Below are 26,430 nucleotides of genomic sequence, written 5' to 3' on the forward strand. Positions count from 1 at the left end.
TAACGTATTTTTCTGATCATTCCACAATACACATACAATCATAACCGCCTTAATACAGTGGAGAAATCAAAGGCGGATAACACAGAAACGGAACACCCAGTTTACATCACGACATTTAAATCTGTACAAAACGAAGATGGAGAGACAACCATACAAACTGAAAACAAACGAGTTTCTCAGGAGGAAGGCATCGTTGTTGAGGAAGTCCTCAGCGATTCAGAACTCATTCCAGAAGACACAACACAATCACACCTTGAAATTATTGAAGTCAGCGAGCCAACAGGTGATTTATATAAACATAAACATTTTAAATCTGAGCCATATTTAAAAAATAAACCAATTAAAAGTCCAGACATATCGATTTAATAAACTTAGGCAAGTTTGAACTATCTTCCAAATGTTACACATTTACAAAAAAATATTATACCTTACAAAGACTGCATACACAAAAACATGAGCGATATTTTGTGGAAAATATATTTACTAACAAACTTATCAATTCACTTCAACGTACGTGGGACCAAAATTAAAACTATACGCAAGAAGCCTTATACGTACATGGGTCAATCTTTTACAAATTCAATACATTTATTTTAACAGAGCTTTAAGTATTCTAATGTTGTTGTAATCTTATATTTTGTAAAGTAACGTGTTGCAAAAATGTTTTGGTTTGTAAAAGATAATCCACACTTGACATTAATGCATTTCTTAACACATGCAAGAGTAAACGCAACACTTTGTGCTTTGTACAAAGTTGGTGTGTTTTAAAGCATTATATAAAATGCAAATATAAGTGTAAAAATTAGTTTAGTGCTAACACAAAACACATAATTCTTTCTTAAACAGACCAATACAACAAAGAGTACACAATCACTGAACCTGAAGAGGCAAGCGCGGACACCCAACAGAAACCGGCTAAAGACAAAAAACCAAAACAGAAAAAGACACTAGGAACTTCTATTGAGGAAGTTGACGAGACTATTATTGATGAAGAGGGTACAGGGGAAAAGACTGACAAGACAGTTAAGAAACAAAAGCCAAAGAAGGTTGAAGGTAAGGTTGAGGAGGTTAACGCTGATTTGAAAACATTTGAAACGAATGAAAAGCCAAAGAAAAAGAAAGTGGTGAAAACGAAACGGGATGAAATGGACGATTACATTCAATTCCTCATTCACCAAGAAATTCCAAAAACTGTACTTCAAGGGTACAAACGTACGGAAATGGAACTTCCTCAAAGGGCTCGTCGTGACTCGTATTTTAAACAACCCGCAAAGCTCACTCCTATGAAAATCGAGAAAGTTGAGTTTAAAAAGCCTAAAATGATTGAAATAAGTTCGGTGGTAGAGTTCCCACAAATGCTTAAGCTTAAAGCTCCTAAGCAGCGACCTCAGGAGGAGAAAAAGAAAAAGAACGAAGCATCTTTTAAGAACAAAAAATTAAAGAGCTGGATTAGGTTTATACCATATGCACCATACTGCTTTCCATATGTGGTAACCGAATTGGAAACTAATCGGGAAACCGGTGAATTTTCACGCAATGTTGAAGAAGCGGAAAAGATTTTGAAATTGCGCCCAAGAAAATTCAAGCATTCGAAACCCGAGAAGGCAGAACTTGAAGAAGCCGATCTAGGCGAACTCGAATCTGAAAACGCAGAACCATCTGATGAGGACCAATCCAAGACAAAGTACAAACGCCCTAAAAAGTTGAAGGAAGATAATTTTGAAGAATCTAGGAAACTAAAGCTTGGAAAAGGTAAAATTTCCCAAAATGTTGAGCCGGTGGAAGAGGTTCATTTGAAGCCGGTTAGTCTAGTTATCAAAGAGGAAGAAGTTGTCGTTAAGCCAGCTAAAACAGAAGAAGAGAAAGTAATCAAACAAAAGAAGACCAATAAGGCCGACAAGCCTGACGAAGGACTTCAGTTTGAACCGATTGAATTTGACGATCTTGAAAGTACCTCTGAACTTCCAGAAGAGTCAGACACATCTCTAGCTGAGGAAAATCCTGCACAGCAAAAGTCCAAATACAAGAGAAAAAAGAAGCCGACTCCTACGCCAGAGACGAAGCAGTTCGAAATTACTCCCGGAAAGCCAAAAAAACTTGGAGAAGCCCCAGAAGATAACCTCAAATTACGCAGGCGACAGGAAGATAAACCTGATCATGAAACGGAAGAGGTTAAGCTTAAACCATTTTACAAGTTCGAGGTGCTAGAATTCGACGCTGAAGATGTCCCAGAGATGTCTCCTGCCAGTGAAGAACTTGCTAAGATACCAAAGAAAAAGCGCAAGCTTAAGCTTAAGACTGAACAAGAAGAAAACACCATTGAAATAATTGAAATTTCTTCCAATGATTCCGATGACAAAATCTATGAAGTTACAGTTACAAGCTCTGAAATTGTTCAAGATGATCAAAAACCAAACAAAATACTTAAAAAGAAGATCAAGCGAATGAACAAAAAGGAGTTGGATGATTTTGTCACAGAGTTAAAAGAAGAGCAAGATCAGAATTTCTATGAGACGAGCATGCAAGATTTTTATGAGGTAAAACTGACCGAATTGCCGTCAGAAGGGGAAAAACCTAAGAGCCGAAGAATTCGACATAAAACGGGAGATGATGTGGAAGTTTTGGAAATTTTCGAAACGGTTGCCGCTCCCGGTGAAGAGCCTCTCTATGAAGTTGTTGTAACTTCTACTGAAACGAAGGACGAAGAAGATGGCACAGTACAAACTGAAAAACCCAAAAAGAAAACAAGGAAAATGAAAAAGAATGAGCTTGATGCCTATATTCAGCAACTTATAAACGCCGAGATTCCAATAACAAAATTGGAAAAATATGAGAAAATTGATGTCGATGGCAAACCGAAAAAACCCAGAAAGCAAAAGGCAAAGTTGGAAAAACCAATTTCGGATGAAGGCGAAACTCTTCTAGTTGGAGTCACAGAGCATGAACCAACGGAAAAACCCAAAACTAAGAAACCAAAGTCAAAGAAAACTATAAAGGTAGAAGAATCGGTTGAAACCGAGCTAGTTCCTGATTTTGATGAATTCCTTATCAAAAAGATTGACTCGGATCGTACTCCAGAGCAATATACTGAACAAACAGAAGAAATCTTACCGACTTTAGATGAAATCCTAGAAGAATTAGGTGAAAGCCTACTCGTAGTCGTCGTTGAGGAAGATTTTGAGTCAGTTTCATTAGCCCCTGAAGTAATTTATTCAGGAGATGAGAAAGTAGTAAAGAAACGCAAGGTCAAAACTAGAAAGGGTTCGAAACATTATGAAATTGAAATAATTGAAACCGATGCATTAGGCGATAAGCCAGATGAAGCAAAGGTAATTGTTGTGACTACTGAAATTTCTGAAGATACAACGGATGGACCCGCTCTGCGTAAGCCCGAAGCACCAAAGCAATCCGTCAAAAAGGTTAAAAAGGAGAAGCTTAAGGAGTACATTGTCAATATAGTCGAGGAAGCCCCAATAGAACACATGACTCATATTTCAGAGGATATTATAACTGCTCCTGCCACAAAAAGCCCAGTGGAAGAAAATACTTCTTCCTTTACAAGTACAGTGGTAGAAGAAGAAACAGTTAAACCTTTAATACCCGAAAACGAGAAACCTGAAGATGCTGTGGTCGTGCCAGAGACAAAGAAAAATAAAACTGGTAAGCAAAAGAAGGTTAAAATATCCGAAACAGAACCCTCTCCGGCTGCTGAAGATTCGGAGATATCAGAATTTACAACGAAGATCTCAGAATCTGATGATATTCCCCAAACGATTGAATATTCGTTGGAAGTAAAAGACAGTTCGCCCAAGTCCAAAAAGAAAACGGCGAAGAAACCGAAGCCGGACTCTCTAGCTGAACCTATATCCCAATATACCATTCGTTTTGAGGAGCTGACTCCGGGCACTGTTACGGAAAAAATTACAAATGAAGAAGGCAAGGAAGTTGAACGAGTCATTGTTAAACGTAAACTAAAAAAGAAGGAGGGACCGAAAGAATATCTAATAGAAGTGGTTGAAACCTATGAAGAAAATAGTCCTGAAGCAGAAATTGTGATCCAGACCACTGAAATAATGCCATCAATTGACTCCAAGCCTCAAGAAGAACACAAGATACAGATTGTGAAGAAAAAGAAACCAAGGTCCGAAAGCTTGGACAATTATATTTATGAACTGGTAGATCAAGAAGTGCACACAACAGATCATAAAGAATATGAAGTAACTGAATTGGAGACATCTCCCGAGGTAAAGAAGCCTAAGAAAATCAAAAAACATCACAAGAAATACACCGAGATCATCGACGGCATTCCGATTACTGTATACGAGGTAAAAGTACAAGAGTTCGAGTCTGATCAAGAAGATTTCAAGCCTGAAGAGGTCATTTTAGAGGAAATTAATCGAGAAGATACAGAGGAAGCTCCGAAGGATCTGAAAATAAATGTCTGTGAGGATAAGCCTAAGCCAAAAACGAAAAAATCGGTTAAGGCAATGATCGTAGATGAAGAGCAGCCGAAATCTGTTATTAAAGATATTTCGGAGGTTGTCGAAGTTATACAAGTTGCGGAAGAAGATGGTTTACCAAAACAGGTTGAAATTAAGAAAAAGAAGGTTTCCCGTAAGCAAGGACCAAAGGAACAAATCTTTGAAATCACCGAGACAAAAACTAGTGATGAACCTTTATCTGAGGTAACTATTGTTGAGATTACAGAGAAGCAACCTGAGGAAGGAGCACAAGAAGTAGAAGAGAAGAAACCAATTAAAAAATCAAAGAAATTGAAACCTGAAGATGTTAAGAAATATGTGATCAATGTTTTAGAAGAAATCACTGAACCCATTCGATTTGAGAATCTTGAAGAGGACAAAGAGGACAAACCACTTCCAGTGCTTACAAATATTTCGGAGGTGGTAGAAGTTGTGCAAGTCACTATACAAGATGGCACACCAAAACAGGTTGAAACTAAGAAAAAGAAGGTTTCTCGCAGACAAGGTCCGACGGAAAAAATCTTTGAAATCACCGAGACAAAAGCCAGCGATGAACCTCTAACAGAAGTAAGAATCGTTGATATTACAGACGAACAGCTTCAGGAAGTGGTTCCCAAAATTGAAGAGAGGAAACCAATTAAAAAATCGAAGAAATTGAAACCTGAAGATGTTAAGAACTATGTAATAAACGTTTTAGAAGAGTTCACTGAACCCATTCGAATCGAGCAAATTAAAGAGGAGGAGGAGGACAAGCAACAGCCAATTATTACAGAAATTTCAGAGATTGTGGAAGTTGTGCAAGTTACTGAGGATAATGGTGTAACTAAGCAGGTTGAAGTTAAGAAGAAAAAGATTTCTCGCAAACAAGGTCCAAAGGAGCAAATCTTTGAAATAACTGAGACAAAATCTAGCGATGAACCTTTAGCTGAAGTTAAAATCGTTGAGGTTACTGATGAACAGACTGAGGAAGACAGTCCCCTACATAAGGAACAAAAATCAATTAAAAAACCGAAAAAACTGAAGCCTGAAGATGTCAAAAGCTATGTAGTTAATGTACTGGAAGAGTTCAACGAACCTCAAAGGATTGAAGAAGCTGAGCAACCAGTCATTACAGAAATTGCAGCGTCCGTGGAAGTTGTACAAGTTTCTGAAAACGATGGTGTAACCAAGCAGGTTGAAGTCAAGAAGAAGAAGGTTTCCCGCAAACAAGGTCCGAAACAACAAATCTTTGAAATAACCGAGACAAAATCTAGCGATGAACCTTTGGCTGAAGTTGAAATCGTTGAGGTTATAGATGAACAGCCCAAAGAAGAAATTTCTTTACCAAAGGAAAAGAAACCAATTAAAAAACCGAAAAAACTTATGCCTGAAAACGTCGAAAGCTATGTAGTTAACGTTTTAGAGGAATATAGTGAGCCACAGCAGTTTGAAGGGAGGGAGTTCACCGATAAAGAAGAACCATATAAGACAAAGATTAAATCCAAGAAGCCAAAGAAGTCGACCGAAAGTCCACTTGAAAAAACGATCCATATTGAAGAAATGGCTCCTGAAACTATTATAGAGAATATAGTAAACGAAAAGGGAGAGGAAGTAAAACAAGTTAAGACAACAAAGAAGCTTAAGAAAACGGAAGGTCCTAGGGAGTATCTCATTGAAATAACGGAAACATATCAAGAAAACAATCCAGAGGCCGACATTGAATTTACTACAACAGAGTTGCCTTCCGAGGACTCACCAGATGTCGCTCCTGTCCAGGTTCTTCAAAAGGTGAAGAAGAAGAAGCCTGTTAAGGACGATCTTGACAAATACATACAACAGTTAATCGAACAGGAAATCACCAAAACACCTCTAGAAGAATACGAGCCGACAGACATGGATGCCAAGCCTAAGCAACCCAAGAAAAAAGTTAAGACTCACCACAAAAAAACAATTGAAGATGTTGATGGCCTTCCCGTTACCATTCACGAGTTTGATGTCGAAGAAATCGTACCCGTCTCCGAGGATCTGAAAATACCAGAGAATTCATTAGATAAAGTCGAGGAAGTTCTACAACAGCAAGATGATTCTTCAAAACACCTCGTAAACATTTCTGAAGAATTTGTTAAGTCAGATCTGCCCATCGAAACGACTCCTGAGGAAGAACAGGAAACCATTAAGAAGGAGAAACCACTGAAAAAGAAGAAGATTGTTGAGACTCCCGCTCCATTGGAAGAAATTAAACAATCTGTAGAGGTCGTTGCGCAACCCACTGAGGGGGGAACTGTAAAAGAAGTAACTGTGAAGAAACGCAAGGTATCGCGTAAAAAGGGTTCTAAGGAGCATATTTTCGAAATTACAGAAACAACAAGTGAAGATCAGCCTATAACTGAAGTTACTGTAGTTGAGTTGACCAGCGATGATGTCTTAGTTTCTGAAGAAAAGCCAAAACCTGAGAAGAAACCCGTTAAGAAGCCAAAACAATTAAAGAAAGACGAAGTTGAGGAATACATCATAAATATCATTGAAGAATTTATACAACCGACTCCATTCGACACACTTGAAACTGAAATAGAAGTTATCGAGAAAAAGCCTAAAAAATCACAAAAATCTCCAAAAACTTACACAGTGACTGAAGAAGAACACACTGATAGCAAGGTTCCCGATGTTGTTGAGGAAGATTTAGAGCAACCGATTGAATCCGTTCCTGAAGAGCTAGCAGAAACAGTTGAATACGGCATTCGTGTCAAAGAAGAAACGATGGCTGATGAACAGACAAAACCTAAACCCAAAAAGAAAACCAAGTCTACTCCAGTTAAACAACCTGTTTTGGAGGAAAGCCAAGACTATCTTGTTAAGGTAAAATCCGAAGAGAACTTGAGGGAGGAGTCGATTCCTGAGCACGAGGCAGTTGTGATTGAAGATGTAGATGTTCAACCGTCGGAGGAACCGGCTTTCCAGGTAGAAGAAATCGAAACCAAGGCAGTGGAAGAGGAAGTAATCGACGACAAGGGCGAAACGGCTAAGCAAACTGTAACTAGACGAAAAATCAAGAAACAGGTTGGTCCCAAGGAAGAAATTATCGAAATTGTGGAAACCAAAACCGGAGATACTCCAGAGTACGAAGTCATTGTAACCACAGAAGAAGCTAAAACTGCTAGCGAAGAAGCTCCTCAGGAGGAAAAGCCAAAGAAGGTTCGCAAAGTTAAAAACGTTCCGAAAGAAGATCTTCATGACTATATTCAGAAGCTTATTGAGCAGGACATACCGAAAACCGAACTGGAAAAATACGAAAAGATCGATATTGACGAACCTGTCAAAATGAAGAAAAAGCCCATCAAAAAGCTCAAGCAATCTGAGGAGAAGCCGGTAGAAGACATTGAAGAGCCGATTGACAATAAGCCTGTAGGGGAGATTTCGAAAATGTCTGAAGTTGAAAAGGACGAACCCAAGCTTACGTTTACCATCAAGGAATTCATTCCAGAACATTCTGAAGAAAAGCCTTTTGAAATAGTTGTTTTCGAAGAAACTGTAGAAACCAAGCAGATACCTGACGAAACGGTAACAGTAAAGGAAAAGGTGATTAAGACTAAAAAGATAATGCAGAAAAAGGGTCCAGAAGAAATAGTTCACGACATAGTTGAAGTAACTGATAAGGATACAAACGAATCTGAAATAACTGTCACTACCACCACTCCGAAGGAAACGCCTGATCAGGAACAGCTTGTTGTTAAACAGAAACGCTCTAAGAAGATTAAGAAAGAGGAAGTAGAAGAATTCATCAAATCAGTAATTGAGGAGGAGGTACCAAGGTCGATTGAACCCGAGGCCGATGTGACTGTTATCCAGGAATCCATTTCTAAACCAATTTCTGAGAAGGCAAAGAAAAAGCCAAAGAAAGAAAAGCAGCATTCCGTTGAGGAACAAACGCCAGAAGACAAAGAAGTTTCTGTAAAGGAGACTGTTCCGGAAGATTCTCGAGTTAGCGATGATCTCATAACTGTCGAAGAATCGACTCCAAGCAGAGATGAACCCGAACATAAAATTACAGAGGCTGATGAGGCAAAGAAACCCGAAAAGAAGAAAACTCCAAAGGCTTCAATTAAAATTCATGAAGAACAACCTGTAGCAGACGCGGTCGAAAAGACTTTCGAAGTTGAACAAAAGGAATCTGATATAGAAAAACCAGATGTTAAGGAATTCACAGTTTCTACAAAGGAAGACGAGAAAATTGAACTTAAGCCTGAAAAGAAGAAAACTGCTAAAATATTACCTGAAAAGGTAGGCCAACCTTCTGAGGATAAATTTGAAATTTCTGTTAAGGAAAGTGTTTTAGAACCTGAAGAAGAACAGCCGTTCACAGTTCAAGTGATTGAATGCGAAACAAAGGTCGAAGAAACTAAAGATGACACGGGGGAAATTCATAAAAAGGTTACTACCAAACGCAAATTAAAACGACCTGATGGTGTGGGTGAAATAGAGATTATTGAAGTTGTCAGGGATGATCAGCCTGAGTCGGAAATAACAATTGTGGAATACGAACCAGAACCCGTTAAGCAGGACGATAAGCCCAAGGAACCCAAAAAGAAAACCAAAAAGGTTAAGAAGGATGACATACATGACTACATACAAAAACTAATCGACATGGAAACGCCCAAGACAGAGCTTGAAAAGTATGAGAAAATGGAATTTGAGCCATCAATCAAAGACAAGCCGTTAGATAATCTGATAGATGTCGTGGACGAATCGCCTTCTCAAAAGCCCAAGAAAGAAAAGAAAACCAAGACCAAAGGAGTCCCGATAGAGGAAAGTCCTGCTCCGGAACAGTTAGCAGAGGTCAAAGTGATCGATGAAGAAGCTCCTAAACAACCTTCAACACCAGTTGAAATTGAAGAAGTTCAACCTGTAGAGGTACAAACTCAAGAAATTGTTTCTGAAAAAGGCAAGCCCGTACAGGAAAAGACCACCAAGCGAGTTTTGAAAAAGAAAGGACCTCAAGAAGAAACGACGTTCAAGATCACAACTATTGAAAGCGAGGACAACGATTCAGTTACTGTTATAGTTGATGAAGAACCAGAGGTAGCTCCAGTACAGACCATTGAAGAACAACCAGAACAGGCTGAAGAAAAACCTAAGCCAAAGCCTAAAAAAACAGTAAGGAAGGTTAAAAAGGACGACTTGGACGATTACGTAAAGAAATTAATTGAGGAAGAAATTCCGAAGGTAGAGCTTGAAAAGTATGAAAAGGTAGAAATGCCAGAGAAAGTTGACAAACCAGCTTCTCCCGAAATTGCTCCGGAAGTGGTAAAATATGAGACCACTGAACCAATAACAACAGTGGAAGACTTAACCAAACCAAAGAAAACCAAGACTTCAAGGCAAAAGACAGTAGTCGCAGACGAACAAATACCAGACTTACCGACAGAGACCATTTTAGACACTACTGACACAGCAGAGATCACACCAACCCAAATTGCACAACCCGAGGACACAGCCACTGCACAAATTACACCAAGCGCACAAGAAGAGAAACCTTCTCCAGATGACACTAAAGATACAATTCAGAAAACAGTTAAACATAAGAAAACAAAACCAGACACACAAAAAAGCGTTGAAACAAGTAAGTTATCAGAAGAGAGTTCTTGGAGCCTACAAAATCCCGCCGCCCTTGCAGCACCTTCTGCTCCTTTGTCTGTGTCTTTCGCATTTGTTTGTTCCCTTTGAAACCACGTTGATTTCCAATTGTTGCGCCAATTCCCATTTATATTTATCTTCTTTTCTCTCGCTGTTGAATTTCAACTTACTTTATTTGAGTCAATTTTTATTGCGGTCTTAATCTCTTCCAGTTCAACTTTAAAGCCTCCCAACACAGTAACTCCATAACAATATCTTATGCATGAATAACGTTTCTAACCTTTAAGTAGTATAGATATTTTTATCAATTCTAATTTCACATAATCTTTAATTCGTTTCATGAACTGTTGTCCACCTGAATATTACTCTATACCTAAACTGATTATATTAAAAACCCCCATATTAACAATCTAACCTTTCAACTGTTTTTATTATTAAACTATTGGATTTATTCAAATCTTTAGGTTAAGTTTATAAATGTTTTTCTTCAATTGCTACCTATGTAAATATAGCCCCAAAAATGTCTTCTGTCCAGTTCACCGATATGATTGCTTTGCAAAAGCAATAAACGGTTACCCGGGTTTTTTTTTTAATTAAAAACAAATTATTTAAACCTTAATGCATTTTTTGTAACAGGTGAACTACCAGAGGTTCAAAAAGACTATCAAATAAGCATCATTCACGAAGAGCCTGTCGAGGAGGAGCAACCACAAAAGATTTTGGAAGTCCGAGTCATCGATGAAGTCGCCGAGGTTGAGGAATCACAGCCCATAGTCGAAGAAATTGAAGAGGAGGAGGAACAACCCGTCACAGAAGAAACTGCTGAGGATGTCACCAAGCCAAAGACTAAAAAGAAAAAGATTGTCAAAAAGAAGACAGATGACCATGACGAACTCATCAGAAAGATGTTGGAGCAGGAAATCGAGAAGACGGAACTGGAGAAATACGAGAAAATTGATTTCGATGTTCCAAAAAAACTCAAACCCGAATTCGCAACTCTTGAGCCAATGAAAATCGAACGCAAGGAACAGAAGCCGACAAAGGTTACAGTTGTGGACGCTACTGATGTTCCCAAAACAGTGAAGCTTAAGCCCGGTAAACGTAAGGAAAAGCCAGTCGAGGAACAGACTGTTCAACTACCTAAGTTCAGACTTAAAGCCCGCATGGTCATGGTAGAATATCCTCCAGCTCCGCTTATTCCGAAAATCACCGATATCGGCGCCATCAAAGATAATGGTGACCTATCTCGTAACATCGAAGAGGCTGAAGAAGTTCTCAAGTTCAAACCGCATAAAACCAAAAAAATTAAGAAAATTAAGGATGACCTTGAAAAGGTGGAGCTCGAAAAATACGAAAAATATGTAAGTAGCGAAGAAGAACCTGAAGAAAAAGCACCGTATAAGAAACCTGAAAAGGCGCCAAAGCCCGAAGAAAAACAAGAGGAAGTGAAGCTTAAGCTGGGCAAGGGTAAGAAGAAACCAAAAGAAGAAGATGAGCCAGAAAATGTAACCCTTAAAAAGATTCCACAAAAGCCACAAGAAGTTGAGGAAGTGGTTGGAGTCAAATCAAAACCGAGAGAAGTTGTTGTTGTTGAGGAACAACCAAAGCAGCCCAAGGAGGGAGAGTTTATTGTGGAGCCATTCGAGCCAACTGAATTTGATCGTCCTGAATATATTCCCGAAGAGCTTGAGCCAATCGAACACCCAGAAAAGCATGAGAAGCCCAAGAAGCCCTCTAAGACTAAGTACAAGTCCAAAGATAAGGCAAAGCCTGAACCTGAAACAATAATTTCTGAGATCGTTCCTGGAGTTCCAAAGAAAGAAGAGGAAGTACCTGAACTGGAAGTCAAGTTCCGAATTCCCGAAAGAGAGGCTCCAGAAGAGACGGACTCAGAAATTAAACTACGTCCTGTCCCTCAGACTCCTGAGACTGAAGAACCTGTCAAGCAAGCGCTGGTGAAGCCCAAGGCAGAGGAACCCCAGCCCGAAGAAACTCAGGTTAAGTCTGACGACGAGGAAAAGAAACCGAAGAAATCAAAGGCAAAGAAGGTTCAGCCAAAAGAGGAAGAGATCCCAGAGCAAAAGCCAGAAGAATTTGTAATAGCTATAACCGAGGAAGAAGCTTTAGGAGAAAAACCCGTGGAAATCGAAAAGCCAAAAGAAGTTAAGGTTAAACAAAAGAAACCCAAAGAAGCACCTGTATCGGAAGTGGTAGTGGCCGAAGAAGTTCCACAACCCGAAGAAGTGCCTGAGGAAATACCCGTGGAGTACAAGATAACAACCACAGTTTTGGAACCAGAGGAGGCACCGAAGGAACATCAAGTCCGAGTCATTGATTTCGATGAGCGCAAAGAAACTACCGAGGAAATAATTGAAGAAAAGGTGGTGACGCGCAAGAAGAAACCAAAGCCCCAGCAGCCGGAAGAGTTTGAGGTCACTCTAAAGGAGCCAAAGGAAGAGCAGGTGCAGCCCGAAGAAGTTTCGGTTGAACTCTCGCTGCCAGTTGAGCAACCCGAACAGAAGCCAGAAGAGTTTGAGGTTGAACTAAAACTTACTGAGCCCACCCCAGAGGAGCCGGTTGAGCAAGAAATCGCAGTCAAGGAAAAGACTAAAAAGAAACCTGTGAAAGAAGTCAAAGAGGATAAGATAATAGTGGTGGAGGAAGAAGAAAAGGTCCAACCGGTTGAGGAGACACATGTGGAGGTCGAAAAACAAGAAGAAAAGAAGAAGACAAAGAAGTCCAAATCCTATGAGTTCAAAATTACAGAAACCGATGCTGTGGAAGAGAAACCAGCTGAAGTTTTTGAAGAAATTCCTGAGCAAATTCCAGAGATTGTACAAGAAAAGGTCGTCGAGAAGTTTGATACTTATGAAATCTCGATAAAGGAAACTGAGGCAGAAAAGGTGATTGCAGTTGAGGAACAACCCGAGGAAGATATTCCTGAAGAGGTTGTTTTAAAGAAAAAGCCAAAGGAACCAGAGGCAGTTGAGGCCGATTTTGTACTGACTGAACCAAAGGTTACAGAGGAAACGACCGTGGAAACTTCAATCAAGCAGAAGAAGACCAAAAAGCCAAAGAAGACCGAAGAAGAAGCTCAATTAGAAATCAAGGTTGTCGAGACCGAAGCCCCTGTTCCCGAGGAGGTGAATATAGAAGCTCCCAAGACTGAGATTGTGGAGGAAAAGGAAATTGATGTCGAAGAAAAGCCAGATGAGTTCACGATTCGCGTAACCGAAACTGAGGCCAAGCCCGAAGAACCAAGTGAGGCGCAGTTTACAGTGAAAAAACGGAAACCTTCTGTTACTTTCGCAGACGAGCCAGCAACTGAAATCATTCTGAAGGAGAGTAAACCCGTTGAAGAAGTTACTGAGGAAGCCCTAGTCAAGACCAAGAAGCCCAAAAAGAAGGTAAAGGATATGGAGGCTGAAGAACTAAAGATAAAGATTACTGAGGAGATTCCTCAGGACGTGCCAATAATTGAGGAAGTCGAGGAGGAAGAGGTGGTTACAGTAGTGAAAGAAGAATTGCCGGTGGTTGAAGAAAAGACATACAGAATTGGCGTTAAGGAGACAATTCCGGAAAAGCCTGCCGAAGTGGTTATCGAGGAAGAACCGGTTGTAGCTGAGCCAATTGTGGAAGAACCGCAACCTGAAATCTTCGAAGAACATAAGGTTAGAGTCATTGAGGAAACTCCCCGTGAGTTGGTCGAGGAAGTCATCGAAGAAGAGGTCAAGGTTATTCGCAAAAAGAAGCCTAAGCCAGAAGTTAAGGAGGAACCAGAGGCGGAAGTAACTGTTTCTGCTCCAAAGCCTGTTGAAGAAGTGGAAGCAACTACCAGTATTGCTGTTGTTCCAGAACAATCGACCGAAGAGGAGGCCGCTGATCTCAAGATAACAATCATTGAAGAAGTAGCACCTAAACAAGAACTTGTCCAGGAGATTGAAGAAATTGAAATCGTTGAAGAACCAGAAGCTCCACAAGAAAAACCAGAGGATTTCAGCTTTGCCATCAAAGAGGCTGAAAGGGAGCCAACCGTTGAAGAGTTGCCCGAAGAACAGGTGACGATCCAGAAAAAGAAAAAGAAGGCTCCAGTAGCCGAGGTGGTCGAAGAACCCGAAGCTGAGTTCTCAATTAAGCCGAAGCAGCCAGTACAAGAAGTTTCTGAGGAAGCCAAGATTAAGAAGAAGCCCAAAAAGCCTGTGAGCGTAGAAGAGGCAGCTGCTGAACTTAAGGTTACTCTCACTGAAGAAGTTCCTGCAGAACCAGTGGTCGAAGAAGTCATTGAGGAAATCGAGGAAGTCCCAAAAGAAAAGCCCACTGAGTACAAAATTGGCGTCAAAGAAACTGAACCAGAAGCTCCTAAGGAAGAAGAAGTCCGCTTACCAAAAAAGAAACCAATTGCTGCTCAGGTGGTCGAAGAGCCAGAGGCTGAAGTTACTTTGAAACCAAAGCCAAAGGTGGAAGAAGTTCAGGAAGAGGCAAAGCTAGTAAAGAAAAAGCCAAAGAAGCCTGTCGAAGAAGTTGCTGCCGAGGAGCTTACGGTTAAGGTTGAAGAAGAAGTTATCCCAGAGCCGATCGTTGAGGAAGAGATTATTGAAGAAGTCCAGATTAAAAAGAAGCCCAAAAAGTCTGAGCCAGAGGACATTGTCGATGCTGCGGTTGTGAAACTAAAGAAGACAGAACCTTTAGAAGAAGAAGTGGTGGCTGAAGTCACACTGAAGCCCAAGGCACCAAAGGAGGTGACCGAAGAAGAATTTTCCGTGGATGTCAAACTACCAAAGGAAAAAACGGTTACCGAGGAAACTTCCGACCAAACAGTACAACTTAAGAAGAAGAAACCGCAAAAACCGGTGGAAGAAGCTGCGGACGAGCTCAAGCTACAGAAGACTGTAGTCGAAGAAAGACCGGTAGAAATTGAAGAAGAAGAGATCGTTGAAGAAGCAGTCGTTATTCGCAGAAAACCCAAGAAACCCATAGAGCCAACGGTTGAAGATCTCGAAGAAACTGAGTTCAGTCTCTCCTTCAAAAAGCCCCACACTATTAATGAGGGTGTGGAGGAGGCTGCTACCGTGCTGAAAAAACGACCAGTCAAACCCACCACTCTGGACGAAGCTGCCGCTGAGCTTTCTATCAAGCGGCAAGAGGAGGAATACGAAGAGGGCGAGGATATTGAAGAGTTTGTTGTCAGTCAGCGACCCAAGCCAAAGCCTCTGCAGATCACAGAAGAAGATGAAGAGGCCTACACGGTGAAGAAACTTAAGCGCCGAAAGCAGGTAGACATTCCCGAATACGCAGACGTTGAGAACGTCACATTCCGAGCAAAAACTACCAAGACCAAGGAAGATGTCGACCAGGAGTTTAACATTGCGCTGGACTCGTATGCAGAAGAGGAAATTTCGATGTCTGGAAAGGTTAAGCTTAAGAAGCCGATTAAGAAAACCTTCTCTGAAGCAGCCGATGAAGCCAGAATAAGGATCATTCAGGACTATGACGATGGCGAAGAGCCCATCATCGAAGAAATTCGAGACGATGAGGATACCATCGATGAAGTCGAGGAACCCGAAGAATATTTCGTTGAAGAATTGCCACCAGATGAAGTGGACTTCAAGCTAAAGCCTAAGAAACAGCAGAAGCCAGTCTACTCTGTTCAAGATGAGGAGGAAGAACAGTTCCTGATTGGTATTCGACATCCGAAACGCGATTCGGTGACATACGATGAGGATTCTCTCACCTTTAAGAAGAAGCGTAAAGTTGTCCATCAACTTTTCAATGAAGGTAAGTTGGCTTTTGTCACCGGTATCGACAATTTTTTTTAAATCATAAATGCTTTACTTTTACATAAATAAATATCAGCTTATATGATATCAGAGTGGCAAGGTAAAATTACCCAACTTGAATGTCGGTTGCTAACGCTTAACCATTCATTGTTCAAAACTTAAAAATGTAAAAATTATTTTGAGAGAAGGTATTAATGATGTCCCATTTTTGTACAGATGGAGCTTCGCTAAATATAACCAGAGAAATGAACGTTGAAGGTATGTGTCCATCAAATAAAAGCTATTGGAATGTTAGCTTACACTTTGTTTGTAAATTTTAGAATCCGAAAATGTCAACGTAATGTATTCGATCTGCAATTACATTGCCGATAACGACGAGGCCATAAACCTTGTTGAGGGTGAGAAGGTAACTGTCATTGGACGTCACAGCTCTGAGTGGTGGTATGTCAAGAAGAGTATCACAGAAGAGGAAGGCTGGGTCCCAGCTCAATATCTGATGGAGCCCGAGGAATATGCGCAGTATGTGCAAAACAAATTGCACGAGAAAATCGATAAGCTGCCTGTGTTCGAACGTAAGTATGCCTTTTTAAAAATGTTTTCTTTTGTAATAACACTTTGAAGTCGCTGTCCACGTTTGGTTATTAAAAAATTATTAAATGTTCTGTTGTGATTGTGAACTATTAAGGTCCTGGACCGGAAGACAAGCCCGTTGCTCCCAGATTCATTGAGAAACTGCAGCCGATTCATACTCCTGACGGCTACACGGTACAGTTTGAGTGCAAGGTCGAGGGCAATCCGCGACCACAGATCGCCTGGTTCCGCGAAACTGCCATTATCAAGCCCTCACAGGACTTCCAAATGTTCTACGATGACGACAATGTCGCCACATTGATCATTCGTGAGGTGTTCCCCGAGGATGCTGGTCAGTTCACAGTTGTGGCAAAAAATGCAGCAGGATTTACATCCAGCACAACTGAACTGATTGTGGAGAGTCCACTTTCTGATCACGGCTCCGATGCCACAGCCCTCTCACGCCGAAGCATGTCGCGTGAATCGTCGCTGGCTGATATTTTGGAGGGCATTCCACCGACATTCTCCAAAAAGCCAAAGGCTCAGTATGTGGACGAAAATACGAACGTGATTCTGGAGTGCCGTCTGGTGGCCGTACCAGAACCGGATATTGTCTGGACCTTTAACGGCGTGGACATTGACGAGGAGGAAATCAAGAACGTTCGCATCGTCACGGAATCAGACATGCATATGTATTGCAGTGTGGTGCACATCACCAAGGTGAAAAAATCGCAGGAAGGCATTTACGAGGTGATAGCCACGAATCGCGAAGGCGAGGCGCGTCTGCCCATTACCCTAAAGGTGCGAACCACCGACAAGGAGGCCCCGCAAATTTTGGAACCCTTACGCAACATGGTCATACGCGAAGGCGAGAGTGTGGTACTTTCCACACAGATTGTTGGTAATCCACCACCTAAGGTAACCTGGTACAAGGATGGCAAGCCCGTTAAGAATGCCAAGTCCGATAAGGACTTGCATTCCCTAACACTGATCACACCCAAGAAGTCTGAGAAGGGTGAATACACGGTCAAGGCTGTTAATCCCTTGGGTAGTGTAGAGACTACTGCAAATCTAACAATTGAAGGTAGGTTCTATGTTTCATGTTCAAGTAAATAAAAATGTTTGTTTAAAAAGCCACTAACTATTTTATATTTAAATTTAGAACCCACAAGCGGCAACGCCGAACCACCACTCTTCGTGGAACGCTTCGAGGAACAAAATGTACCGCAAAAGGGCGAGATTCATTTGCCAGCCAAGGTTTCCGGAAATCCCGTGCCCGAGGTCCAATGGCTGTTTAACAACACTCCATTGTTCCCCAGCGAACGCATCCAGCAGGTTTATGATGGCGAAAATATTGAGCTTATCATCAAGGATGCCAATCCAGAAACCGATTCTGGTGACTACAAGTGCATTGCCAGTAATCCAATTGGCAAAACTTCGCATGGTGCCCGTGTGATTGTCGAGGTGGATGAAGTGACCTTCACTAAGAAACTGAAGAAGACCATCACCATTGAGGAGGTGCAATCTCTAACCCTGGAATGCGAGACCTCTCACGTGGTCACGACCAAGTGGTTCTTCAATGGAAAGGAACTCAGCGGCATGGATCATCGGGTTGTGGTTGAGGATGGTAAAACGCATAAGCTGGTGATCAGAAACACGAATCTACGTGACTCTGGTACCTATACATGCAAGGTCAAAAAGCAAGAAACTCAATCCACTGTCGAGGTTCTGCAGCGTAAGCCCGATTTTATCAAGGTGCTGGAGGACTACGAGGTAACCGAAAAGGATACCGCCATTTTAGATGTAGAACTTACCACCGAGTCCACTGAGGTTACCTGGTACAAGGATGGCGAGAAGATCACGCCAGAAAACAAGAACGTCGAGTTCATCAAGGATGGCAAAGCACGTCGCCTGGTTATTCGCGATACCACTATCCATGATGAAGGTCAGTACACATGCAAGATCGAGGGTCAAGAGTGCAGTTGTGAGCTGGTCGTAATCGAGCTGCCGCCAGAGATTGTTGAGCCGCTAAAGGACGTTTCCGTGACCAAGGGTGAGAATGCCATTTTCGAGATTGAACTCAGCAAGGGTGACGCCCTGGTCAAATGGTTCAAGAACGGCAAGGAGATTGTGTTCGATGAGCGCGTTCAGCTGGCCATCGATGGCAAGAAGCAATCGCTGCGCATTGTCAAGGCCAAGCCCGAAGATATGGGCGAATACTCCGTCCAGGTGGGCGACAAAACGTCAAAGGGCAAACTGACGGTAGAGGAGCCACTTGTTGACTTTGTCATTCGCTTGCCGGATGTCACTCTGGCCACCAAGACCACAGATGCCGAGTTTACCGTGCAGCTGTCTCAGCCCGATGTCGAGGTGACCTGGTGCAAGAAGGGCAAACCCATTAAGCCCAACAAGAAGCACGAGGTCTTTGTCGAGGGCACTGTCAGACGACTGGTTATCCACGATGCTAGCGACGACGATGCCGGTGAGATCAGCTGCGTGGCCGAGAACGTCACCAGCAGTACTAAGCTGTGCGTCGAGGAGCTCAAACTGCCACCCGTCATTACCTCCGACAAGGATCAGACCATTAAAGTTAAGGAGAACGATGATGCCACCTTCACTGTCAAGTACACAGGCGTACCAACGCCCGAGGCCGTTTGGACCACGCGCAAGGTTGTCATACCCAAGTCAAAGCGCACAATCCCAGCCATCGATGAGCAGTCGGCCACGCTAACCATCAAAAAGGTCGTCGACGATGATGAGGGAGAGTACACCGTCAAGCTCGTCAACCCGGTTGGCGAAGCGGAGGCCAGCCTACATTTGGTCATAATGCGTAAGTAGCCCAGCTTATATCCATGGTAATTGTTGCGGAACTGAAGACCCTAATCAAATCAACTTAGGCAAACCGACGGCACCTGGCACTCCCCAACCTCTGGAGATAATGCACGACTCCATTACGCTTTACTGGAAGGCGCCGGAGGACGATGGCAAGTCAGAAATAATCGAGTACATTCTGGAATATCACGATGTTAAGGAAGAAAAGTAAGTACAAGAAACAGCGCAGTTGGGATTTTAGTTTTAATGTTTTGTAAGATTTTTATGCAGTTCCTTAAATAAACATTGGCTAGGTGTTTTTTAGGATTTTAAGGATTTTAACAAAGTTTTTAATGTAACTAAAAATGTTGAATAAAATTATTTTGTTGGTTTTTGTTCTTTTGACTATAAAGAAACTTATTTTTAGTACTATTTCGAAAGTGTTATAATTTGTTTTCATAGTTTTTGATTTTTTTGTTGTTTCCAAATCAATCTTGTGTTAAGACATTTTAGGTATTTAACGAATTCAAATACAGTTTTTCATATAATAAACAATGAGCCAATTAAATACAGTATTATTTTACTTGTATAAATTGTTTTGACTTTATATGTGTGGAAACTTATATTATTATTCTTTTCATAGCTATAATTTACTTTTATGACCAATCTTTGTTTCCTTAATACAATTAACGTAATGTTTGACTGGCTAACGTCCTAATAATTATTAAAGAGCAGCTCTAAATTGTTTTAATGTTAAACTAAAATACCATTTGAAGTATGCAAAAACTTAATAAATATTATTACTTATCCGCAGATGGACTGAAATTAGAAAAATCAAGGACACAACGTACACCATTAGCAAACTCAAGATCGACACGGAATACGTATTCCGATCGATAGCTGTAAACGAGGTGGGACCTTCACCACCCTCGCCGCTGTCGCCACCCATCCGCCTGGTGCCCAAGGTCGAGACCGAGGCACCCAGCGTGCGGGAACCACTGCAGGATGTGGTCAGCGAACTGGACAAGGAAGTGACCCTGTCCTGCGTGTTTGGCGGCATTCCAGAGCCAAAGGTGACGTGGAAGAAGAACGGCCAGGTGTTCGAATCAAGCAGCTTACGCTATGAGAACCGTGTGGCCAAATACATTATTGAAAAGACAAACATTGAGACTGAAGCTACCTACACTTGCGTGGCGACCAATGAGAAGGGCTCCGTGGAGACCTCGTGCCGCCTGAAACTGCAGCAAAAGCCCGTCCTCGAGGTGGAGGACAAGTATTTGACTCAGAAACTGCGCACGGGCAGCACTCTCACCATTCCAGCGACGGTTCGCGGCTATCCACAACCCACTGTGACTTGGCACAAGGAGACGGTTGAGCAGAAGACCACAAAGACGGTCACCATCGAGACCACAGAGATTACTTCCACCTATACGGTAAAGAAGGTCACCCGCGAACAATCCGGCAGGTACAAGGTTACGGCCACCAATGAATCCGGCTCTACGTATGTGGAGTGCACGGTTCAAGTGATCGACAAGCCCAGCAGACCTCAGTCCCTGGAGATCAAGGACATAAAGAAGGACTCTATCACCCTGGAGTGGACACCGCCCATTGATGATGGCGGTCTGGAGATTAACAAGTATACGTTGGAGAAGTGCGACGTCCAGAACAATGTCTGGATGAAGGTTTCTGACTTTGACAAAGACATCAAATCGTATGCGGTTCAAAAACTATCTATGAATGCGCAATACATGTTCCGTGTAGTAGCCGCTAATCCCATTGGCGAGTCTGAGCCAACGGAAAGTGACCCTGTGACCATAACAAAGAAATTCGGTAAGTGGCTAGTAGATAGGGACAGTAGGAATACTGTTAATCCATTTGTGCAATTCACAGAAAAACCATCGCCCCCACGTGGTCCAACCACTGTTTCGGGCATGAACGATACGTCCTTCAACTTGGCCTGGGAACCATCGGAGAACGATGGCGGCTCTAAGATTTTAGAGTACATTGTGGAAATAAGGGAAGAGACTGAAACCACCTATAGATCGGTAGGCGTAACCCTAGGCACTGTCACCAACATCCATGTCGAAAAGGTGGTTAGAAACAAGGGCTACCTGTTCCGCATCTATGCAAGAAATGAGGTTGGCACCAGCGAGGCGTTCGAGACCACGGAAAAGATTGTTGTGGGCCGCAAGATAAGTAAGTTTTCAAGCGATTTTGCTAGTACACACAATTGCTTATTGCTTTCGCATATTGCTTTTTTTATTACGCCACTAATGCTTAAAAATGCGCAAATCTAACCACAATTGACAACAGCTAATGAAAATGAAGTTCTAGGTACGTGAGAGAAATAAAAACATCCTTTTAAAGTTGTATGTGCTTTGTTGTGCTGTGGATACTAATTGTTTTTTTGATTGTTCAACATCCAGCGCCGCCGTCGCCACCTCAGAACCTGAGGGCACCGGATGTCACCAGTCGAAGTGTCACTTTGGATTGGGAGGTGCCTGCCCGCAATGGTGGATCAGAAATCACAGGTAAGATATACATCGATTTATCAATAAATATAGGGAATCATTATACTTTTGTGTTTCGTACAGGCTACTGCGTGGAGAAACGTTCCTCAACATCTACCACCTGGACAAAGGTCATTACACTGGACGCCCACCAGCTGCACTACACGATTGACAACCTGAAGGAGAAGTGCGAGTACTGGTTCCGTGTGTCTGCGGAGAATGAGGTTGGATTAGGTGCACCAGCCGTCACCGAGAGCATATCGCTCAAGACACATGCCAGTGAGTTTAAATGACGAGTTAGCTTTGATAAATATCATTTACTAATTTCGATATTATTATAGCCGTACCCTCACCACCGACCGCTCCACTGGAGGCGCGCGTTCTTGCCGCCAATGCCCACATATTCGAATGGGGTATACCCGAGTCAGATGGAGGTGCGCCTCTGCTCGGCTACCACATTGCTATTAGGGACATGAAGAAGACCATGTGGATCGAGGTGGGTCGTGTGCCAGCTGGCGTCCAGAAATTCCAGATCAGAGATCTGCAGGAGAACCACGAGTACATGATTCGCATATTCGCGAAGAACGAGATTGGTCTAAGTGAACCTCTGGAATCGGAGGAGCCATACAAGGTCATGACTGCTGGTGAGTTTTTAAAGCTTACTAGTATCACGGGGTGTAGCAAAATAAGATAGAGACACTGTCAATCCTTGTACAATATTTTATGTAGCATTTTTTATTTTAAACTTTATGGGAATGTCTTTAAAAATGATTCATTTTAATGTATTGGCTTTTTAAAAATTCATTAAGTTAATTTCTTCAAATAATAACTCATAACTACGTTCCGTAATGAAAATTTAATAGCAGTGCAGGGAAGTTATAAAATAGTCAAAGCCCTGCTAGTTCTTAATTTCACTTTAGAAAGAGTCATTTCCTTTGAAAGGAAATAAATATGTAGGCATGGCTAAAAAACATATCTTTTTAATGTTAATGAAATTCATTTTAATGCAAAACCATTTTAAAATTTCATTCAATTTTTTTCTGTTAATGAAAGCTACTTTCCGTAATGAAAATAGTATGGCATTGTTGACATGTACATAAATATATATTTATATATAAATATATATAAATAAATATGAATGGCAGTTTAGGCAAGTAATTTAATAGCCACAAACTTTGCAAGTTCTCAATTTCACTTTAGAAAAAATTATTTCCTATAAAAGGAAGTAGGATGTAACGCAATTGGTCAAAACTTATATTAATTTCATTCTTATTCAATCCAGGTCATGAGAGCCTGCCGGACGAGCCGCGAACGGAGATGAGTTCGTGCAACACCTCCTCGTGGCTGCGTGACCACAACATGGATGCTGATATTCATTCGTATGCTCGCGGCAGGCTGCTTCAACGCGATGAGTACTTCTTTAGGCTGTGGGCGGATTTGCCCAAGAGCAAAAAGAAGAAGAGCTCCAAATAGTCGGTAAAAACGACAACGAAATAAGAAACACTTTAGTCGTAGGTTAAGCATATACTATTTCAATTGTATTTTATATAAAACAAAAACAAATGGGGTGTAACTCCCTGTTTGATTTTCTAGCTTTTTGTACTTTAGTAGAGATGACGATGTAAGGATGGTGTAATGTTAATCGCATCCCATTGTTAGCGATGCCCACGACGCCCGATCAAAGAGTGCGAGCGAAGAATAAACTTAATGCTCGGGTGCGTGGGCATGGCTCGATGTTCTGGATGGCCATTACATCATCCAATTAATGGACATAATTTTAGATTTTTCATTTGCATAGAGTTCCTTTTTTTTTGGTTTTACAATATTGTTTTACTTTCGCCTTATTTTTGTAAGCTGTGATAAATCTATCAAAATCGAAAGCGTCAAACGAAGCAACAAAAAATGAAACAGAGAATGAAAATGCCACCAAGTGGCGGTCCATCGGCATCGGGCAATGGGAGCCAACGAGCCGCAGCCCTCAAAATACCATCACAATCCCAATCCCAGCCAGCGTAACTCAATATCGTCTCTCGGGAGACAAAACAACAAATGGTGCAATTCGATATGAGTTATTTCTGGGGAGTGTTGCGAGTCGCTGGCAGCCGTTGCCTTTGTCCTGAATTCGCTCTGGTTGAAATTTATGGCATAGGAATATGAGAGAGGTTATACTCGTGTGTCTTTAAAGTTACCAGAAGTAAATAAATAAATAAAATAAATAATAACAATGAATTTTTACTGAGATACAGCCACAAGGGGTGTTTAACTACAGGTATGGTATTATTAAATTATTAGAACAATTACAAAATCTATATTTTATATTTAAATACATATTTATTTGGTGCTAATAAACTGGAACAATTACCCTATAGATATTTGAAACTATCTTTTTTAAGGCAGGTAAGTTACCATATTTTTATTATAACTAAATTAATTTTAAATCATGTTTTATAACGTCTTAAAAATATATTTATTTATTATTTAAATGGGTTCTTTGCGAACACTTTTTTTTTAAGATATAGCAATAAATTCAATAAGTTGAATAAGAAAAGTTTAACATATCCAAAAGTAACCAAAAAATGTAGTCACAATTCAAAAACTTTAGGCAGAAAGTGATAATAAATCAACTGTGACCCCTACGCTTTAACAATGCCCAGAGTTATCAAAGCCAAATAAATAAGCAAAATAAACTAAACGATGAATTTTCAATGAATTACAGATTCAAGTGTTTTTTTTTTTTGGGTTAGTGGATGCTTTTTGGCTTCACCCGAAGTCTACTAATTAATTCATTTGATTTCGCCTCCCGAACTCTGCATATAACTTTTGTGTAAAAGTTTTCTCCGTAACGGTTAGTCCGAAGTGTAAAACTTAAAGCCAAGGTCTGTGGAGTGAAAAACAAAAGCTGCATGCGTGTGTAGTGTCCAGGCGGCGATGGTGGAAACTTATCTGGTGACATGGCAAATGCTGCATAAACTTTCCAGCAGAGAATTGTGTGCGAATTTAATTAAAGTTTTTGCGGTTGCCACTAATCAAAAGGTATTATCTCCTCTCCATGCGGCTAGACGCAATAATTTGAGTCAACTTTTTGCCCAGAATTGTCTATGGCGCAGCAATCCCATAAAGATAAAGCATATTTCCGGCACTTCAAATTGCAGGAGCAAACAAAGCAGCCAAACACACTCAGGGCGGAGCCTTCTTAGCCTGTTATTCAGTTATTGATACACTAAACGATCGGGAAGGCAGGCTCCTCAAAACGGAAATTTCATTTGCTTGTTTGCTCTTTTTCCTTTCTTGTCCCCGTCGTTCTACGCTCAATTTTTCTGACGTTGTTATTGTGCAAAATTGAAAGCAGCTAAGCTGCTTTCGACGCTTTAAAGGCGTCTTCCGCAAGCATTTTGCGAAATTTTCAGCACACAAGTAGATACTTCTGCTTGTGCGACCCGAATTAGTTATGGTTTATTAAGGTGAAGACGAGTAAGAAGTCGGAAAGCTCTCCGCCGTCGTAGTAATCCAATTGTAAACTTGTAATAGAATTTGGCAAGTTGTGTTGAATGCATATAAAAACAAATTACACATCAACTTTATGGTGTGCACGTAGAAAATTGAGGACCATTCTGGTTTTTCTTTGCCTTCACCATTTCCCCTATTCTTTTACTTTCTTCGTTGGCCATGTCAAGGCTCGTCAAACGTGATGGCCTAGGAATAAAAACAAAATCCAAAGACGTACGAAAAGACAGTAGAAAGTTTGCTTAATTACTTCCCAAAATAATAAGGATGACTGGGTGAGGGGGAAGAACAACAAAGTTGTTTGTTTGCCATCCAAATAAATTTAATTATCAAATTGTAAGCCTGCGGCCTGGAATATGACTTCATGTAATAAAGCACATACACAAGCTGAATAAGCAGATAAATAAATTTGTAATTCGCAAAAATAGGCAGGCATAGATTATACAGTCAGTTCCAGATGCACATCGATATATTAACGTACAAATTGTAACACAGTTCGCAATCCAAAATTTTCGATCAATTTGTTAAATATTTTTAAAGAAAGTTTGTGAAAATCTTATTTTTTAGAGTGAGACTAATTTTCAACATCTATAGGTAATCAAAAATATGGGAGCAACCACTGCGAAGCCTTTTTCTGAAACGGAGTCCAAAGCCTTTGCAAAATTTTTGAGGAGTTTTAAAAAGGATCGTGGTGATATGGACGAAGACGAAATCCAGAGGTCAGCGGAAAATGCGTGGGGAAAGCTATTGCCCTATCAAAAACAGCTCTTTGAGGTGAATTTTTGTGATTGGTTTGTCTTAAGCCATACTATTTACATCTCTCGTTGTGCAGGTTAAACCCAGAGGAGTAAATATCAAAAAACAGGCAGGTAAGCAGAATAGATCCACCTACCGCAAGCGAAATTAGGCCAAGAAAAATGCCCCATTAGAGCCAATCGTGCTTGTTCAAATCCTGTGATGGTAATTATGTGCTTAACTAAATGTGTATTTATTTTATTTTTTCTTAAATACTCAAAGAGGTGAAAAGGCGAAGAAGACTCCTTGAGGGCTTGATATATATGGGTATGGCTTGAGTGAACATCGTGTGTACAGCTTTGATATATTTCGCAATAATGTAAATATTTTCCCGACTGTTATTAAATAAAACTGGTTATTGTAGTTGTAAAA

At 41.0% G+C, this 26,430-nt stretch overlaps 2 protein-coding genes across 6 annotated transcripts in view; both read left to right on the top strand.

The window, feature by feature from the left end:
• LOC108145644 (titin) overlaps positions 1-23,978 on the top strand; it is an 81,457-nt gene extending 57,479 nt beyond the window's left edge. For 3 of the 4 annotated variants that reach the window (XM_041708200.1, XM_041708202.1, XM_041708201.1), the window contains 14 exons: positions 59-283; positions 847-10,077; positions 10,728-15,866; positions 16,085-16,126; positions 16,189-16,440; positions 16,554-17,522; positions 17,601-19,268; positions 19,336-19,477; positions 20,064-21,079; positions 21,140-21,445; positions 21,676-21,780; positions 21,844-22,038; positions 22,101-22,403; positions 23,042-23,978. In XM_041708200.1, coding sequence (XP_041564134.1) covers positions 59-283; positions 847-10,077; positions 10,728-15,866; positions 16,085-16,126; positions 16,189-16,440; positions 16,554-17,522; positions 17,601-19,268; positions 19,336-19,477; positions 20,064-21,079; positions 21,140-21,445; positions 21,676-21,780; positions 21,844-22,038; positions 22,101-22,403; positions 23,042-23,232 — 19,784 coding nt within the window. In that variant the 3' untranslated portion in view covers positions 23,233-23,978. The remainder of the gene's footprint in view (positions 1-58; positions 284-846; positions 10,078-10,727; positions 15,867-16,084; positions 16,127-16,188; positions 16,441-16,553; positions 17,523-17,600; positions 19,269-19,335; positions 19,478-20,063; positions 21,080-21,139; positions 21,446-21,675; positions 21,781-21,843; positions 22,039-22,100; positions 22,404-23,041) is intronic. The other variant, XM_041708203.1, reaches the window with a different exon arrangement.
• A 1,725-nt stretch (positions 23,979-25,703) lies between these two features.
• On the top strand, positions 25,704-26,430 carry LOC108145786. Of its 2 annotated transcripts, none has more exons than XM_017271356.1 (4): positions 25,704-25,802; positions 25,858-26,037; positions 26,096-26,132; positions 26,281-26,430. In XM_017271356.1, the coding sequence occupies exons 2-4, from the start codon at positions 25,870-25,872 to the stop codon at positions 26,334-26,336; spliced, it is 261 nt and encodes an 86-aa protein (XP_017126845.1). In that variant the 5' UTR covers positions 25,704-25,802; positions 25,858-25,869; the 3' UTR covers positions 26,337-26,430. The 2 variants fall into 2 exon arrangements, with proteins under 2 accessions (XP_017126845.1, XP_017126844.1); XM_017271355.2 differs by having other exon boundaries at positions 25,721-25,806.

Source organism: Drosophila elegans, unplaced genomic scaffold, assembly GCF_018152505.1.
Source record: "Drosophila elegans isolate 14027-0461.03 unplaced genomic scaffold, ASM1815250v1 contig_208, whole genome shotgun sequence".
Lineage (NCBI taxonomy): Eukaryota > Metazoa > Arthropoda > Insecta > Diptera > Drosophilidae > Drosophila > Drosophila elegans.

What these genes read in the sequence shown, in the direction of transcription:
- LOC108145786 (XM_017271356.1), top strand. Translation starts at nt 25,870, where the DNA reads ATGGGAGCAACCACTGCGAAGCCTTTTTCTGAAACGGAGTCCAAAGCC. An exon ending in ATCAAAAACAGCTCTTTGAG is followed by an intron (nt 26,038 to 26,095) that starts GTGAATTTTTGT and finishes CTCGTTGTGCAG; the next exon opens with GTTAAACCCAGAGGAGTAAA. An exon ending in AAATATCAAAAAACAGGCAG is followed by an intron (nt 26,133 to 26,280) that starts GTAAGCAGAATA and finishes AAATACTCAAAG; the next exon opens with AGGTGAAAAGGCGAAGAAGA.